Source organism: Lampris incognitus, chromosome 18 (assembly GCF_029633865.1).
Source record: "Lampris incognitus isolate fLamInc1 chromosome 18, fLamInc1.hap2, whole genome shotgun sequence".
Lineage (NCBI taxonomy): Eukaryota > Metazoa > Chordata > Actinopteri > Lampriformes > Lampridae > Lampris > Lampris incognitus.
In genome coordinates, this window is record NC_079228.1 from 39,785,848 (window position 1) to 39,804,329 (window position 18,482).

The 18,482-nt window shown below is 46.9% G+C and overlaps 1 protein-coding gene across 1 annotated transcript in view; it reads right to left on the reverse strand.

Moving 5' to 3' along the window:
* LOC130128460 (glutamate receptor ionotropic, NMDA 2D-like) overlaps nt 1–18,482 on the reverse strand; it is a 180,643-nt gene that overhangs the window by 128,911 nt on the left and 33,250 nt on the right. Inside the window, exons 4-5 of the mRNA XM_056298067.1 lie at nt 16,995–17,182; nt 14,820–14,957 (exon numbers count right to left, since the gene is read on the reverse strand). Coding sequence (XP_056154042.1) covers nt 14,820–14,957; nt 16,995–17,182 — 326 coding nt within the window. The remainder of the gene's footprint in view (nt 1–14,819; nt 14,958–16,994; nt 17,183–18,482) is intronic.

Consider the following 18,482-nt stretch of genomic DNA (forward strand, 5'->3'; position numbering starts at 1 on the left):
GAGAGAGAGAGAGAGAGAGAGAGAGAGAGAGAGAGAGAGAGAGAGAGAGAGAGAGCGGGGGGGCACAGAGAGAGAGAGAGAGAGAGCGGGGGGGCACAGAGAGAGAGAGAGAGAGAGTCAGGGCAACAGAGAGAGAGTGAGGGCACAGAGAGAGAGAGAGAGAGAGAGAGAGAGAGAGAGAGAGAGAGAGAGAGAGAGAGAGAGAGAGAGAGAGAGAGAGAGAGAGAGAGAGAGAGAGAGGAGCGAGGGCACAGAGAGAGAGAGAGAGAGAGAGAGAGAGAGAGAGAGCGAGGGCACAGAGAGAGAGCAAGAGAGAGTGAGGGCACAGAGAGAGAGCGAGGGGGCACAGAGAGAGAGCGAGGGGGCACAGAGAGAGCGAGAGAGAGGGCACAGAGAGAGAGAGCACAGCGAGAGCAAGAGATAGCTGAGAAAGAGAGAGAGAGAGGGCAGTAAGAGAGAGCGAGAGAGAGAGAGAGAGCGAGAGAGAGACAGGTGAAGGCAGAGAATGAGACTACATTAGACTGTGGATGAGGTTGAACAGTGAACACACAACACATAAGGGAAAACCTGGGCAGGGGAAAGGGGGAGAGAAAGTAAATTGTGAAACAAAGTGCAGCAATGTGTTCTTGTGTGTGCGTGGCATGTGTGTGTAGACATGCTCATGCGTGCAAATGCGTACATTTGTGCTTACTTGCACATATGAACTATATATATGTGTGTGTGTGTGTGTGTGTGTGTGTGTGGTGTATGAATGATATATATTAGTGTGTCTGACTATCTGCCTGTCTGCAACAGTGTACATTTCAGCATGCATGTGCTTGCTTTTTGTGTGTGCAAGTATGTATATGTATGTATGTATGTATTTAAGTGTTATTCCTTAAAAATGGTATCTCTAAGTATGCAAGAATGTTTATATCTGAGTGAAATGTGTGTGTGTGTGTGTGTGTGTGTGTGTGTGTGTGTGTGTGTGTGTGTTGTGTGTGTGTGTGTGTATGACTACTGTCTGCACAGGCAGACACCTGCATACAAGCTTTTTCGCATGTGAGGGTTGTTGCATTGCGTTGCTGCGTCCGTGCATCAGCATGCTGAGGTCGTGTGTCTCCGTCTCTGTGTGTGGCAGGCAGAATGGGTGAGCGAGCGTCTGACAGAGAGAGAGGAGGGCAGGGAGAGGGGGGAATGTTTGACATAATATCAGGCCGGTTTGTATTTGCAAAAACTAATGACATAATTGTTCAGCCTGGACAAGGAGAAAAGCATTTGAGAGCCCATTACCCTCGGTGCTGACATTAACAAAGGCCTGGCGTAATTGCGCAATAAAACCTTTAAAACCTCCTGGCTCTCAGCTAGGACTCACTGCATCAAGCACTCCCATTAGCCATCGCCGCACTACTTTTATCAATAAATTACTCTGATTGGTGAGGACAAGAGTCGTGGAATTTCAACATGACTGCCAGGGACATGCCTCTTGTATCTTTAAGATGGGCTCTGCTGACACGAGGAGGAAACAAAGGAGGACAGAGCTAGATAAAGAGAGTAAAAAAAAAAAAGGGGATGGATGGAGAGAGAAGATGAGGACAATGTAAAGAATGCAGGAGTAAGTGTCCGGGTAGCGTGGCGGTCTATTCCGCTGTCTACCAACATGGAGATCACCGATTCGAATCCCTGTTACCTCCGGCTTGGCCGGGCGTCCCTACAGACACAATTGGCCGTGTCTGCAGGTGGGAAGCCAGACGTGGGTATGTGTCCTGGTCGCTGAACTAGCACCTCCTCTGGTACGTCGGGGTGTCTGTTGAGGGGGGAGGAGGAGCTGGGGGGAATAGCGTGATCCTGCCATGCGCTACGTCCCCATGGTGAAACTCCTCACTGTCAGGTGAAAAGAAGCGGCTGGTGACTCCACATGTATGGGAGGAGGCATGTGGTAGTCTGCAGCCCTCCTCGGATTGGCAGAGGAGGTGGAGCAGCGACCGGGATGGATTGGAAAATAGGGTAATTAGTAAAGTACATTTGGGGAGAAAAGGGGGGGTCCCCCCCCAAAAAGTATGACCACATATCGTCCAAAGCGGAGGTCTTCAAAATTGTCAACTAATAATAACACAAGGTGTCTAATTCCAATTAATCTTTCATGTAGTGGTAGCTCTAACTGTTCTGCCCACCACTGACAACTTCAACATGACACATAAACTCGGTTTCATAAATATCAGATCACTGTCTGCCAAAGACTTATTAATAAATGATCTGATTCTTGAACCGAGTCATGATTGGGTTATATGAAACATGGCTGAAACCAAATGTTTTCCTTTCCTTAAATGAAGCTTCCCCACCTGACTATACTTATGCCTATGTAGCTCGGGCAAATAAACAAGGCGGGGGTGTCGCCTTCATATTTGCCTATTTTCAATTTAACTTCTAAACTTGAAACTAAATTTAAAATTTCCGAGGCTCTTATTCTAAGCCCATCTCCCTCAGTCACAAACAGACTCTACACTGTGATACTCTATCAACCTCCTGGCCCTTACTCAGTATTTCTTGAAGAGTGTGTCTCAGGCCTTGTTACTCATTGTGAGGAGATTCTAATTCCTGGTGATTTCAATCTTCGTCCGAGTAAGGCTGCTGATGCTCTAAGTAAAGCCTCTCTGGTGCTTGTTGACACTTTTTGATTCACTCAGTTTGTTCAAGAGTCGACTCATTGCAGTGGTCACACCCCTGATCTGATTTTATCTAATCTATCAGTGACTGGGACGGCTCAGAGAGCAGGGTGATTGCCCAGGTACAACTGGGGAGAAAAGGAGGCGGATCGAAAAAAAATGCAGGAGTGAGTGAGAGTGTGTGTGTGTGTGTGTGTGTCATACAGCCCAATGGCTAGTTGCCAACAACTGAGCATTTAAATTACCAATCTAGTGTATAGAGGGAGTGACAGTGAGTGAGCAAGCAAGAGAGAGAGAGAGAGAGAGAGAGAGAGAGAGAGAGAGAGAGAGAGAGAGAGAGAGAGAGAGAGAGAGTCAACGTTACTGTCACATCGTCTGATCACAGGAGGACGAGCCCGCTTGTAAGTTTATCTCAGTGGACTCAGTGTGACATTCACGCTCCTCAACAAAGACCACAACTTCAAAACGGCTTCCAGCTTAAATCCTGTTGGATGCCAACTTTAAAGGCGGCTTAACTCTTTACCTCCAAACGTCCCCGTTGTCCCACACGACTCTAAACGCTGTCAATGATTTTCTTTTAATCTAATTATGAACTAGCCGCTTGAGAGGAACTCCACTGACTTTTTTTTTTTAGCCTCCATTCACAAAGGCAAGGCAAGTGAGCGAGTGCAATAGATGCATACATGACCAAGTGTTTTATTACTTCAATTATTCACTGGAGAATGAGCGAGCCATGACTGACAGTAAGACAGAGGGTCCCTTCTCTGAGAAAAGAGAGAGAGAGAGAGAGAGAGAGGGGAGGGAGAGAGAGAGAGAGAGAGAGAGAGAGAGAGAGAGAGAGAGAGAGAGAGAGAGAGAGAGAGAGAGAGAGAGAGAGAGAGAGAGAGAGAGAGAGAGAACAGATGTGACGCAATGGCTGTGCCTGAATACTCTGTTATGTACTACATACTAATAGAATATATTGCATACTAAGAGTACTACTGTTTAGTTTACTATACATTAAAACATGTTTGGTATACATCCTTAATCGATTATTATACCCTCAGTCAACCAGCGAAAGTGACAGGAAGTGGATATGGCTCGTGCAACCTATCTCCATGGTAACCATGCAAAGACGCCGGTTTCTTGTGGGATAGCGTCCAGTCGAATCAAATGAGATTTTTTAGTGAGAAGTGTGAACATCCTGGAATTTTATGCACACTACATTTTGTTACACCAACATTTTCATGAAGTACGCTGAAAATGGGTACTATATAGTTTGGACTACAGCTGTAGCATGAGTATTCAGACACAACCAATGTGCAAAAAGGAGGCGTGGCCAGATAGAATGCTGCATCATGCAATGGGCAGGCAGAAAGCAGGTGGACGAGCGAGAGAGAGAGAGAGAGGGAGAGGAAGAGAGAGAGAGAGAGAGAGAGAGAGAGAGAGGAAGAGAGAGAGAGAGAGAGAGGGAGAGAGAGAGGGAGAGAGAGAGAGAGAGAGAGAGAGGAGAGAGAGAGAGAGAGAGAGAGAGAGAGAGAGAGAGAGAGAGAGAGAGAGAGAGAGAGAGAGAGAGAGAGAGAGAGAGAGAGAGAGAGAGAGAGAGAGAGAGAGAGAGAGAGAGAGAGAGAGCAGGTGGTGTGACACTCCTCCGCTCCAGATGAGCAGTCAGTTCCCCCTGAGGGTTGTGGTGACTGGCTGGGTGACAAAGCTAGTGTCCTCCTCTTCTCTCCCTCTCTCTTTCATCCGTCTGTCATCTTCCACCTCTCCCTCCACCATCGTCTTATTCTGTCTGGCCTCGTCCCCTGCTTGCCCTTCCCTCCATCTCACCATGTTTTACAATAACAGATTTGCAATAAACTTGAACTCAATAAGCCCAAACAGAGAAAGCATTTCATGCAGTCTCCTGCAGCTTTCAGTCTTCTCTCTTTTAGTCTCAACCACTCGCCTGTCTCTCCATTTTCTGCTAAAAGCATTTTCAACTTGACTGTTACCCGGGGTAAATTAACATAGATATGTTTGGGTATTAGCTTAGAGGTGGTTATATTTGGGTTTGGGTTTGGTGCGGTTAAGGTCAGGGTAAGGTTCTGTGTCTGTGTCGAGGTCAAATCGAGGTCAAACGTAGAGCTCAGCCATGTCTTCAATCACATCCTCATTCAACGATTCGTTGACATGCGTAAACAAGTTTTGGGCGGCACGGCGGCGCAGCGGTTAATGCGGTCGCCTCACAGCAAGAAGGTCCTGGGTTCGAGCCCTGGGGTAGTCCAACCTTGGGGGATGTACCAGCTTGTCCTCTGTGAAGAGTTTGCATGTTCTCCCCGTGTCTGCATAAGTTTCCTCCGGGTGCTCCGGTTTCTTTCCACAGTCCAAAAACATGTAGGTCAGGTGACTCGGCCGCACTAAATTGCCCCCGTGTGTATGTGTGTGTGTGTGTGTGTGTGTGTGTGTGTCTGTGTGTGGGTGTGGGTGGGTCCTGTGATGGTCTGGCGGCCTGTCCAGGCTGTCTCCCGTCTGCCGCCCAGTGACTGCTGGGATAGGCTCCAGCATCCTCGTGACCCTGAGAGCAGAATAAGCGGTTTGGATGATGGATGGATGGATGAAGAAAGTTCTGTATGAACCTTGTGTGTGAGACTGGCTCAAACGTGCATAATTAATTTACTGAGAGCGCCATTTTCGAAACGGAAATGTAACATGGTTTAACACGTTTAACAATTTTCCCACTGGACTGTGTTAAATACTGTGTAGTGTGGCACTTAACAGTTTAAACAAGTTCTTTCCATCCGACTTCTTACTCTCTTCTTCTGCCACAGCTGTCAATCATTTCAACACTTTATGTATTACAACCGATTCCATCATCGCCGTGCTAAACTCACGGACAACCTTTCTGACATTCAGTTGAAACACGCTAGACATACCAGGCATATTCTGGCTGTCTTAAAAATCTGTCTGAAGAGCCGTCTTCTCCACTTCAACTGCATCCTCCACCTCTTGCGTGCATAAAACAAGAGCAATCTTGCAGCTCATCCACCTCTGATTAAGTGAAACCAGGTGGATGAGCGTGTTGTCTAATCAGCGTTCTCCCCATTACTCCACAAGTCCTCGTGGAGAACATGTTTGCCAAGTTTTCTTATTGGGAATCGGACTCACAACCTCATAAAGACACGGGAACACCAACAGCACAGAAACAAGCTAGTTGTAGGTATGCCATGCGTTGCACTCAATTGTATCAAGTGGTTACCTGGATGTTTACAACTGCTTCCACTGCTAATGCACACCTGAGTCCAGAAAAGGTGAATCAGTACATCTGGATATGTTGACTGAGAAAAACATCCCATCATCATCATCTACGTAACCTCTTCAGTCTGAGCTGACTGCAGGTATCCCACCATTAACCGGACAGTGGCATAATGACCCAAACCAACGATCAGTTTCATGTGCAAATAGGTGTGACCATTAACTAGAGTTTCAATGGCCATGTGAACTATTCACAGAGGGTTGGGGAACTTTTACCATCACAGCATTGTAAGATGTTGACAGATGTACTCGTAGCCCCCCCCTCAATTCAGGGATGGTCATTCCCTCTTCACATAGATGGCCTCTGACTCCCAGGCGATCAGAGTAATGAACAGTAGGCGCCTTATGCGCCTTACATAATTTCAGGGATTTATTATTTTGTGGGATTTCTAATTTCTTATTTATCCATCCATCCATCATCCAAACCGCTTATCTTGCTCTCAGGGTCGTGGGGACGCTGGAGCCTATCCCAGCAGTCATTAGGCAGCAGGCAGAGAAACACCCTGGACAAGCCACCAGTCCATCACAGGGCCAACACATTCAAACCTAGGGGCAATTTAGTATGGTCGATTCACCTGACCTACATGTCTTTGGCCTGTGGGAGGAAAGCGGAGCACCTGGAAGAAACCCACACAGACACAGGGAGAACATGCAGACTCCACACAGAGGACGACCCGGGATGACCCCCAAGGTTGGACAACTCTGGGGTTTCTTATGTATTATTATTATGTATTATATTATTGTTTTTGTTATTATTTATCATTTCCTAATATATATAGTTTTAAGGGCAGAGAGCACCAGGGCACATGTATTTCATTGCATTTGAAGGTACGTGGCACTTTTTATATGTATATGATAAAGTGAAACTTGAACTTGAACTTTACTCCCCATTCAAACCAGTGTCCCTCCCCATCAAGGATGTGCACATCCTCATCCTTGAAAAAGTGGCTACTGGTCTGTAGATGGTGTAGACTGTGGAGTCCTGGCCTGACGTGTTAGCTCTCCTGTGTTGTGCCGTCCTCGTTGTAACTGTACTGTGTTTCAGGGTGGGGATACCTGCTGAGACTGACGGGAGTTGCTTAGATGAGCGATGAGACGTTCCTCCCGTTAAACTTTGTGTCCAGATGAACTGACTCAGCTTTTCTGGGATTCTACACCTGGATTACTGATCATGCATCAAGACAACTGAGTCCAGGGTCGGCCGGCTTAAGTGGACTAACAGGGCTAAACCCTGTCTTTTGGAGAAAACAACACAAAACCAAGTTGGGGAAAAAAACCTTTTAGGGGACCTCTGATAACTTCTTTCATGTCACTGAGCACCTTAAAACTATTTTTAAATTCGTTTTTGAAAATAAAACGCAACCGCGGTGTGATCCTTGATCCCACCTTCTCCCTTGAGCCATATATCCGCCACATGGTCAAATCCTCCTTCTACCACCTTCGCAATGTTGCAAAAATAAGACCCTCTCTCACTCGCCCTGCTGCTGAGATGCTGATCCATGCCTTCATCTCCTCCCGCCTTAATTACTGCAACTCACTCCTCTATGGCATCAGTGCTAGCTCTATCAAGAGACTCCAATTGGTCCAGAATGCATCCGGCCGACTTTTAACTTTCACCAAATAATGGCACCACATCACCCCAGTCCTAAAAGACCTCCACTGGCTACCCATCTCCCACCGGATCAATTACAAAATTCTGGTTCTTACTTATAAAGCCCTTCACAAACTGGCTCCTCCATACCTCACCAGCCTCCTCTCCCCCTACCAACCCTCTCAGTCCCTCAGATCCACCTCAGCCTCCCTTCTCTCTACCCCAGGTCCAACCTCCGTGGCTCTGGTGACCGAGCCTTCTCCAGGGCAGCTCCCAGGCTCTGGAACTCACTTCCCCAAATCATTAGAGACTCAGAATCCCTCCCACTCTTCCAATCCCGTCTCAAGACACACCTTTTCTCCATTGCCTTCTCGTGCCCTCCCGTCCGCTCATCCACCCCTGGTCTGGGGCAGGCTGGGGACTGAGCGCTAGACCTGCCCCCTCCCTCAACTCCCCATGTGCATCGGACACTGCTGCGGGCTGTCTACATTCAGGTCATTGGTCGGGACTCATCTCTTCAGACTTCATCTGTGATTTATGATGTTTGTTTTTCTTTCCCTTTTGTATCTGTCCAAGTGGGAGAGTACTGCTGGCGTCGTGTGTGGCTGCTGCTTCTCCCTCTCGTAGCCCACCTTCCCATCCACCCCTGTATGTCTGTGTTATGTTTATCTGGCGTCTTGTTTCACCCCATTTATTGTAAAGCAACTTTGAGTATTAGAAAAGCGCTATATAAGTTTAATTTATTATTATTATTATTATTAAATTTGTTGAAAATGAGGGCAATAGTACCACCGCAAGAAAAAGCAGGATATGATCAATGACAAAATAATGTGCTACTTGTTTTCAGCCCAATGACTGTATATTCAGTGCCTCAGTCAACTTCATATAAACAGAGTCAAGTGTGTGACGTGATCTGACACAGTCACTCAGTTTGTTATCCTTATGATAAATCTATCCAGCCCATACTGACCAACACAAAGGGGCACTGGGGGAAACGTGATAGGTACTTTATCTCTCATAACGTGTCACATAGTTTCACTGTCCGCCTTAAGTGTCTTCGGTCGACATGTAATTGTCTATGCTCTACATCATCCATCCATCCATTATCCAAATCGCTTATTCTGCTCTCAGGGTTGTGGGGATGCTGGAGCCTATCCCAGCAGTCATTCGGCAGCAAGTGGGGAGACCCCCTGGACAGGCTGCCAGTCTATCACAGCCCCCCCCCCCCCCCCACATACCGAGGGACAATTTAGTACAGCCGATTCACCTGAGTACGGCCGATTCACCCGGAGGAAACCCACGCAGACACGGGGACAACATGCAAACTCCACACAGCGGACGACTCGGGACGACCCCCAAAGTTGGACTACCCCAGGGCTCGAACCCAGGACCGTCTTGCTGTGGGGCGACCGCGCCAACCACTGTACCATCGTGCTGCCCTATTAACAATATATCGAATAAAACAGTTAAATGTAGGGGTAAAATAATGGATAAAAGTAACACATAAAAGTAACAGATGAAATAATAAGAAAAAGCCATATGGGCAAAGTAAGCCTTAAGAGACGCTTTAAAAGAAGGCAGTGATTTTTCTACAATCCTCAGGTAAGCTATTCCAAAGGGTTGGGGCCCGAACAGCGAATGCCCTGCCATCCTGGGTCTTCAGCCGAGCCAGGGGAAGAGGCTGACAGGGCCTTATTAGAGGATCTCATGTTACGGGCTGGTGAGTAATGATTCAGAAGTTCAGCGATGGCGTTTCCATTCAAGCTTTCTATTGCACCGTTTACAAATGTTACATAAAAACACGTTGATGGAAACATACCTACCGTGAACGCCTCTTCCAACAACGTACGCCTGAAGAGCCTTTTTGTCCTTTAACTTTACCACAGCAGCGACAGCAGGCCAAACCTATTTTTTCATGCCTCCCATCCAGACTCACCACCAGCCACCACTGACCGAGTCTACAGGTATCAAACACAGCGCTGTTTACTTGTGGCTGTCGGTTACCACAACAGACCGTGGGGTTTCCCGTTTCTTCTCAATGGTCAAGTTACCATCGAATGCATTGCTTGATGTTTGGGGGTATAAAAGTAAATTTTCCAGAATCTTTATCCATCTTTATGTACCCACTGTTTTTCCATCTCAATCCTCATATTTTAGTAACCGTTGCTCTGTCCTGTTTTGTTCTAGCTTGGTGTGTTTGTCCCTGTTGTCCAAACTAGTTGACACCTGTCAATCAGGACAGTTTTACCATTTGTGAAATTGTTGGTTTTTGCTTATGGTTCTACGTCCAACAGGATCTCTACTACTCCCTACCTTCCTTTTCTCAGTTTTTAGATAGTCCTAAGACCCCATGTTGGGATCTTTTTGCAAGCATCCTTCCAAGTTGCAAAAACTTCATCAGCTGAGAAATCTGTTTAAAAGTAAGTTTTGGGGACTGACTTCTGAGATTGGTGCTGTCTTTTCCATTTGGGAAATAGGGACATTAATCAAACATTTGGAATATTTGCTAAATGTATTTCTGGGGAGTTTATCTCTGTGGAACAGACAGAAATGTTCTCCTATAACTCTCTACTTCCTGGTATTGTACTGACATCCCATGATTATGTATTTATCTCTGGGCTACATGCAATCATGGTTATTCATTCATTTTGCTCTTATCCCGTTTGCAATCATTGAAATGCATGCTCCACGAGCGCTTCGGCTAATTGTATCACAAGCACCCTGGCGATAAGGAGATGCTAGACACAGCACATCTTGCTACATCCGATATGGGTTGATGGCATTGGATGGGTGTGTCGACACCCATAGAAAGCAGCCAGGCTTGAACAGGAGATAATTTATTTCTGCTAGTGTGGCATCACAGAGACTACTGAGTCCCTGAGTGCATTTACATGCACCCACTCCGTTTCTTCTGCAGGAGACCAACCTGCAGAGATGCACCGGCGGTGACACTCATTCTTAAGTATCCAGTCTAATGGCTTTAACTCAGTCACTCCAGTTTTATTGTGTGATATAATGTTAACAGTCTTCTTCTCAGCTTCAGAAGTATCATTTGATTTGTTATAACCGAACACAGCCAGTTCTCAGGAAGTTGAGTTCACGGGAGCGTATCTATGTTCCCTCAACCCTATTTTATTGAACTTACCTAAACTTAACCTAACCTACCTTAACCTGACTTAACCTCTACCTCTACCTAACCCTAACCTGAACCCAACACTTACCTTAACCTAGCCTTAGCCAATAGCTAACCTATTTGATAGCTGACCCACGGAGCTAAGGGAACATAGGGCTGACCCCGAGCTCCCAAGACGACGACGACTACTACTACTACTACTACTACTACTACTACTTTCGGCTGCTCCCGTCAGGAGTGGCCACAGTGGATCATCCGTTTCTATCTCCTCCTGTCCTCTGTGTCTTCCTCTGTCACACCAGCCACCTGCATGTCCTCCCTCACATCCATAAACCTCCTCTTTGGCCTTCCTCTTCTCCTCTTCCCTGGCAGCTCCATATTCAGCATCATTCTCCCAATATACCCAGCGTCTCTCCTCCACACATGTCCACACCATCTCAATCTTGTCTCTCTTGCTTTGTCTCCAAAGCGTCTAACCTGAGCAGTCCCTCTAATATACTTGTTCGAGCTCACAAGACCCTTTATCGAAAAAATGTTACGATATTGGAAAACATGATTTTCATTGGACTGGATGTTTAATACCTGTTTCATTCACCTCAGGCTAGCAGAGGCCTCTCCCAGCATCCAATAGGCAGAAGGAAGGCTAGCTGATCTGAGCCCACCTGTTCACACACACACACACACACACACACACGCGCGCACACACACCACACACACACAAATGCACCAAGTACGCCTATAGGCAACATAAGCCAGGAAACCCAAGCAAACATGGGGAGAGCATGCAAACCAACGGCACACAGAAAGACGGCCATTAAACCTACGAATACCTGTGATGTTTCTGTTTTTGAGTTTATCTCGTGATTGCGACTTTTATGTTTTTGCTTTTCATCAACGCTGTATGACATTGAGAAGAATTTCAACCCCGTCATCACCAGCAGTCGTCTGTGCCTCCCTCTCTCCCATCTTCCTTTTCCTTTCTCTCCCATCCCTCCATGCACTGCATCCTCCTCCATTTCCTCTGCCTTTCAAACCACCTTTCCAATCGTTTGCCACATCCCGTACTCCTCTATCATCCAGATTCCCTGGCCTTCCATCCCTCTGAACCGCTGCCCTCCTCCATCGCTCACTCCGCTCCGGTCTTCCGCCGTCCTGACACTACCGATGTTTCAGTCTGCCTGTCTGAGCAGCTTTGGCGTCTTTGTTGAGCACCACATACGCCTTCCACATTTTTCTTGTTTAAGCCTGTATGCCCGTATTACAAGTTTGGTTTTAAAAATATATACAGCAAATCTCATTTGTTTAATCTCAAAACATACGGTCGGCAAGTTACAGACTGACGGAGATCACTGAGCAACAAAACAGCTGCAAAGCTGTTCTACTGTCCTTTGACTGTACCTGGACCTAACCTAACAGGTACATCTGATTATTTGGCCGATTCAAATAGATTCGGGTTCAGATTCAGAATAAAAAAGGATTTGCTTGGGGATCGCCAGTTGGAATCCCCGTGTCTGCGGGTGGGAAGCCAGATGTGGGTATGTGTGCTAATCGCTGCACTTGCACCTCCTCTGGTCAGTCAGGGAGCCTGTTTGGGGGGGGGGGGACTGGGGGGAATAAGGTGATCCTCCCACGCGCTATGTTCCCCTGGTGAAACTCTTCACTGTCAGGTGAAAAGAAGCGGCTGGCAACTCCACATGTATGGGAGGAGGCATATGGTAGTCTGCAGCCCTCCCCGGATCGGCAGAGGGGGTGGAGCAGAGACCGGGACGGCTCGGAAGAGTGGGGTAATTGGCCGGATACAACTGGGGGGGAAACGGAGAACTACCCCCCACACACACAAAAAAAGGATTTGCTTCACAATGTTGCACAGAGTAGCTTTTTTTGGGGGGGGGGGCCCATATCACATATTAAACCTCAGTATTTCAAAAACCAGCGTAGCCCCACATACAGCTGAGGATATTAATGTCTGTTAATGTTTAATCATTGGGGGAAAGATTTGCTGAGCATGCAGGTTATGTTAGCAGCATCCGGCCATATTCTTACATTCATTCTCTGACATTCACTGCTGCCTGGTCGCTGCCCTTGTTTTCTTCTCACCCATCCTTCTGTGCCTTTAAAAACAATGTACATGTTTGTAGTCATAACTCGGGGTGCTCAGAGAGGCCGCCAATTTTATTTATATCTCTATTAATTCTTAGGAAGCAGTGTTCGGGTAGTGTAGCAGGCTATTCCGTTGCCTACCAGCACGGGGATTGCCGGATCGAATCCCCGTGTTACCTACAGCTTGGTCGGGTGTCCCTACAGACACAATTGGCCTTGTCTGCGGGTGGGAAGCCAGATATGAGTATGTGTCCTGGTCGCTGCACTAGCGCCTCCTCTGGTCAGTGAGGGCACCTGTTCAAGGGGGAGGGGGAACTGGGGGGAATAGCATGGTCCTACCACACACTACATCCCCCTGGTGAAACTCCTCACTGTCAGGTGAAAAGAAGCAGCTGGCGACTCCACATGTATCAGAGGAGGCATGTGGTAGTCTGCAGCCCTCCCGGATCGGCAGAGGGGGTGGAGCAGTGACCGGGGCGGCTCGAAAGAGTGGGGTAATTGGCCGGGCACAATTGGGGAGAAAGGGGGGGTAAAAAAAAAACTTCTTGGGAAGCAAAATGATTTGCATTTGTATTCGGGTAAAACCAGAAGTGGGTGTGACTTATGTATCAATCTTGTCATTGACTGTTGTTAGGATAATTTTCCTGCAACCATCTATTACAGATTTAGGTTGATAGCTTTTTGTATACTAGCTTAACTATCTGACAGCACCCTGGCAAATGAGCTCTTTATGGTCCCATGCGACAAAAGGAAATACCTAACACAAAACACAACCCAACAATTTCCTTGCAAATCATTATATACCCCTACAATTTGAAATAATTGGTCTATTCATGTGGCAAAACAAGCACAGCTAAGTACGGTCCCAAAATCAGCAGCTAACAATACAGCACTAAAATTAAGCCCCACTTCAAGTGTCAGCGTCATCTAGATGAGCAGAGCCAAGGGGGGAAGAAATGGCACCTATTTCAGCTGCCCTCTATAATTACTATGGATGGTAAATACATTTGTAATCCAAATAATGAGGCTTTTGGTGTAGCAGTGCACAACACATAGCTTCTCTCTCTATTGTCCACCATGGCTGCAAGTGTGACGAGACCCTTCCCCTCCCATCTGATGTCTGAAGTTAGACTATGTTGTCCTCATGACTGCAGCAAAAGACTCTTGAATACAAATAATGTTTTTATAAAGACTCAGGATCATCCCGTGTCATAACTCGGTGTGTTTCCAGTGCAGTAGGTCTCGTGTCTATGCATTCTGAAAAGCAAAACCCTCACAGTAACCATCACGACTGAATATTTGCCCCAATTTATGGGTTTTGGCTGTGAGAGGGCGTCATCTTTTTTTTCCAAAAGCATGTGTCATTTAGGAATGAAATTTGTCCAAACTCCTTTCATTCTCTGTTCATGTGTAATCCTGTTCAAAGACTAAAATGGGGTCTGAGGCCTTTCCCAGCAGGTAGCAAGTGCAAGGTCGGAAGATATCTGGGCATGGTGCCAGTCCATCACAGAATAAACACATTTTCACCCCGTGTGGATGCCTATGGCTGGGTTAGACTCCCCAGTTCACCTAACAAGAATGTGTTTAGCCTGGTTACTGGGGCAGAAACCAGAGCGCTCAGAAGAAAGCACATGAACACAGGAATAACACGTAAAGACAGAGAAGGGCTGGGTTCAAACACTCTTGCTGCGAAGCAACAATGCTAACCAGTTCTGTGAAGTCTGAGACGAGACCGAAACCCTCAAAATGTGGACTCGAGACCGCGTCCATACTCGACAATTCAAACCAGTTTCCATACCATTCAACACCAACTATTTACCAGTCTAAAACTGTAACCCCTTCACAACGGGAAAAGCCCAGGAAACTAGCAAGCCCCTCTCAGGAACAGAGACAAAGTAAAGTGTGCCGTCTACCACTTCATCATGGAGCCTGTTTGAAATCCCCCCACTAAGAAAAGAAGGGCAAGGGGGCCATTGTATAAAGGATAAATCTGGAACTGTGTCTGCTGAACACAGACAATAAATGACATCCATTGTTACCCCACCAAACACCACCACCACCTCCTCCCTCCCCTTACTTGATTCTGTCGGGCACCCGGTGTGTCTGGTTGCCGTCTGTCTGGCAGTTGCCGGTGTACTGAGACCTGGTAGCCCCCTGGTCCCTTCGCAGAGCCATGGCCCCGTGGGTCAGCACCAGAACCCCCTTGGCAATACGCCTGTGGGAGAAGAGCGAGAGTGAGAGGGGGTGGGGGTGGGGGGTTGGAGCGATGAGATTTTGGACATTTCAAAAGGTTTTCTGTGACACCGCTGGTGCCGGGAGGAGACCCAGAAAAGTCAGACGTGAAGAGGAGAGGGAGACGAGAAAGAGTAAGGAGAGAGGGAGGACAGCGATAAAAGAAAAACAGAAATCGAATGAGAGAGAGAGAGAGAGAGAGAGAGAGAGAGAGAGAGAGAGAGAGAGAGAGAGAGAGAGAGAGAGAGGGAGAGAGAGGGAGAGAGGGAGAGAGAGAGAGAGGTAAGGTGTGTATAGGTTTTCAGAAAGCTGTGTCTGAGTCGTATTCATATCATCAGTCCAGGCCAGCTCAGTAATTGAAGCAATGGATTTGTCAGGGGAATGATTTGTCTCTAGTACAGGCCAGCAGCAGAGTCTGAGGAGCCACACCTGCATGGATACATGAATAATTAATCCTCTGAGAGTCCCAATGGGCTACAAACGCTCCTGTATCATGGCTATAGCCATGTGGGGAATATTCCATCAGTCCCCTGTGAGGAGACTCTCTGTACACACATTGGTCGGGGCCGGAGGAGGAAGAACCAAGGGCTGGTTGCACCAGCCGTGTGTTAAATCCTTAATGTCAAGTTGTCACAAAATTATTAACTAGATCAAAATTTAGACCACACTGCATAAAACGAGTTGTACAACTTCGAGTATTTATTACTAAGAACTTCGTTGTTACTAAATTCTTACACATAGCAGCCAGGAGATGTAATCTTTGCAGTTTGCTAGCTAACAGAGAACTGAAATGTTTCATCAACACGACTGTAATTACACCAACAGACCTAATTACATACTAAAACAAACATAAAACTAACACCTGTGCTCTGTGCCTGCACAAAAACCATTCACTCCTGTTTTGTCTCACTATGCCCTGAAGAAAGCCCGAGCCGCTACGCGTGGGCATTTTTAGGTCCTTTTTGGATATGTCTAAGTTTCAATAAAGACATTTTAATTACACGGAGTGCCTTGGTCAGAGAGATTTGTTCTCTTTTTCTCATCATAAAACTGGCTGGTTTACACCTTCTGGACTTATGTTAAAAGGAGGACATTTTGCTGTCAGCGCATTCTACATGATGGCTTGATTTACATGATGATTTTGAGATTTTGAGATACTTTATTGATCCCCGTGGGGAAATTACACTCTGCATTTAACCCATCCTAGTTGTGTAGCTAGGAGCACTGGGCAGCCGCCATGCAGCGCCTGGGGACCAACTCCAGTTCATCTTGCCATGCCTTGCTCGGGGGCACAGAGAGGAGTATTGACCCTAACAAGCACGTCTTTTTGATGGTGGGGGAAACTGCAACACCCGGAGAAAACCCACCGCAGACACAGAGAGAACATACAAACTCCACACAGAGGACGACCTGGGATGACCCCGAAGGTTGGACAACCCCAGGGTTCGAACCCAGGACCTTCTTGCTGGGAGGCAACAGCGCTAATTACTGCTGTACCGTGCCGCCCTTTTTTCCCTTTTTTGGATGATGTGGACATATTTGTATGGCAGGTGTGCACTTCCATATTTCCATGTGTGAATGGTTTCTGATTCGCTGGCTGCTGTGCTCTCTGCCCAGCAACAGATTTAATTACACATTTTAAAAACCCAGTAGTTAATACAAAGAACTTCGTAAGAACTTTAAACACAAACTGAGTAATAAACGTATGAATGATGGGTGCAATCCTGTCCACGTCCAGAACCGTGCTAACTGTGTATTAACTCCACTCATGCACTAAACACCAGCGGACTGTAATTAACACCACTCTTCAGCTAGGCCGAAGAAACTCATTTCTGAAATCAGTTGGTGTAGTACATGGGTGTACAATCCATGAATGTGAAAATTTGCTTCTTGGTTGGCCAATAGGCTGTATTGCACAAGAACATGCAAAGTGCGTGCAAAACATCACATTACATATTTTATGAATAAATGTGCAATCTTCATAAAAAAAGCAGAGGGGTTGATCCACTTGCTGTTGTACCTGCGCGGCTCATCCCTCCAACCCTGGGGCCTGATGGAGAACAGAGCCTTGGGGAGGCCCTCCAGGCCCAGTCCGGACAGGGCTGGCCCCACAGCGAACCACATGTGGCTAGGCCCGGCCTGACCCGCTGCCCAGGCCGCCCGGAAAACCAGCTCAGCCTCCTCCTGGGAGCAGTACAGCAGACGGACCTACAGGGGTGAGGAAGGAAAGAGACAGCAAGAGAGAGAGCGAGGGAGAGCGAGGGAGAGCTTATTCATACATGCTGACTAATCCATAAAACTTCCCTCTATCTTCCATGTGGGCTCGTGTGTGAACGCGAGACGAAGTTGATATCACGTAAAAGTTGTACGGACAATTTGCCGACTCGAGACCTGAGTAACATTTATAGAAACGTTTCCATTTGCTTCAATGGAAGTACTCAGATGGCCATAGTAAGACGCTTTCACAGGACCGCGTGAACCAATCACAAGGGACGTATCAGCGACTTGTTCACGACAAGCATTTGTCTGAAGAGAGAGGTTTATTTGTAAACCAGTAATAGAAAAGAGTATATTCAAAAATGTCTGGTAAATGCCGGCTAGCGTGGAAGTCTAATCCATTGCCTCCCAACACCGGTTCGAATCCGTGTTACCTCCGGCTTGGTCGGGCCTCCCTACAGACACAATTGACCGTGTCTGTGGGTGGGAAGCCAGCTGTGGGTATGTGTATTGGTCACTGCATTCGCACCTCCTCTGGTCGGTCTGGGCACCTGTTCAGGGGAGGAGGAGCAGCATGATCCTCCAACGTGCTATGTCCCCCTGGTGAAACTCCTCACTGTCAGGTGAAAAGAAGCAGCTGGTGACTCCACATGTATGGGAGGAGGCATGTAGTAGTCTGCAGCCCTCCCCGGATTGGTAAATGGACCGACCCAGAATTAACAGGGCTTAGTTCAGTCCACGAGAATGATTTCAATAGTTAGCTGTGTGGTACAGTTAGCTCAAAAACAGGAATACAAGAATTATAAATAAATCAATTAATTACTAAACAATAAAAGTACCATTATAATTACACCTGCTACAGTCACAATTAGGGATTCAGCAGTATCACCTTTTAAACTGCCGATACTGAATTTTTAAGTATGAGTTGATACCAAGTACTGATCCGATCCATTACTTTCACTGGACAGGGCAGATTGAGACCATTAATTTGGGGTCAAAGGGAAAATAACTGAGACAGAATCAGTTTTTTCTACCATTAAATAAATCCAGGCTTCCATGCACCAACAATGCAGTAAATCAAACCAGTTTGCTTTTATTTATGATGTTTCAGTCTTGGGTAAAATCTCTGATACCGATACTTGATTCTGGCCCGATATCTGATACCAGTATCTGTGAAACGAGAGAGGGGGGGGGGTGATGGAGAGATGGAAGGCATGGGACGAGGAGACAAGGGGGGGGGCATAATGACCTCTCCTGGTTTTAGACCTGTGTGTTTTATTCAGAGACACAT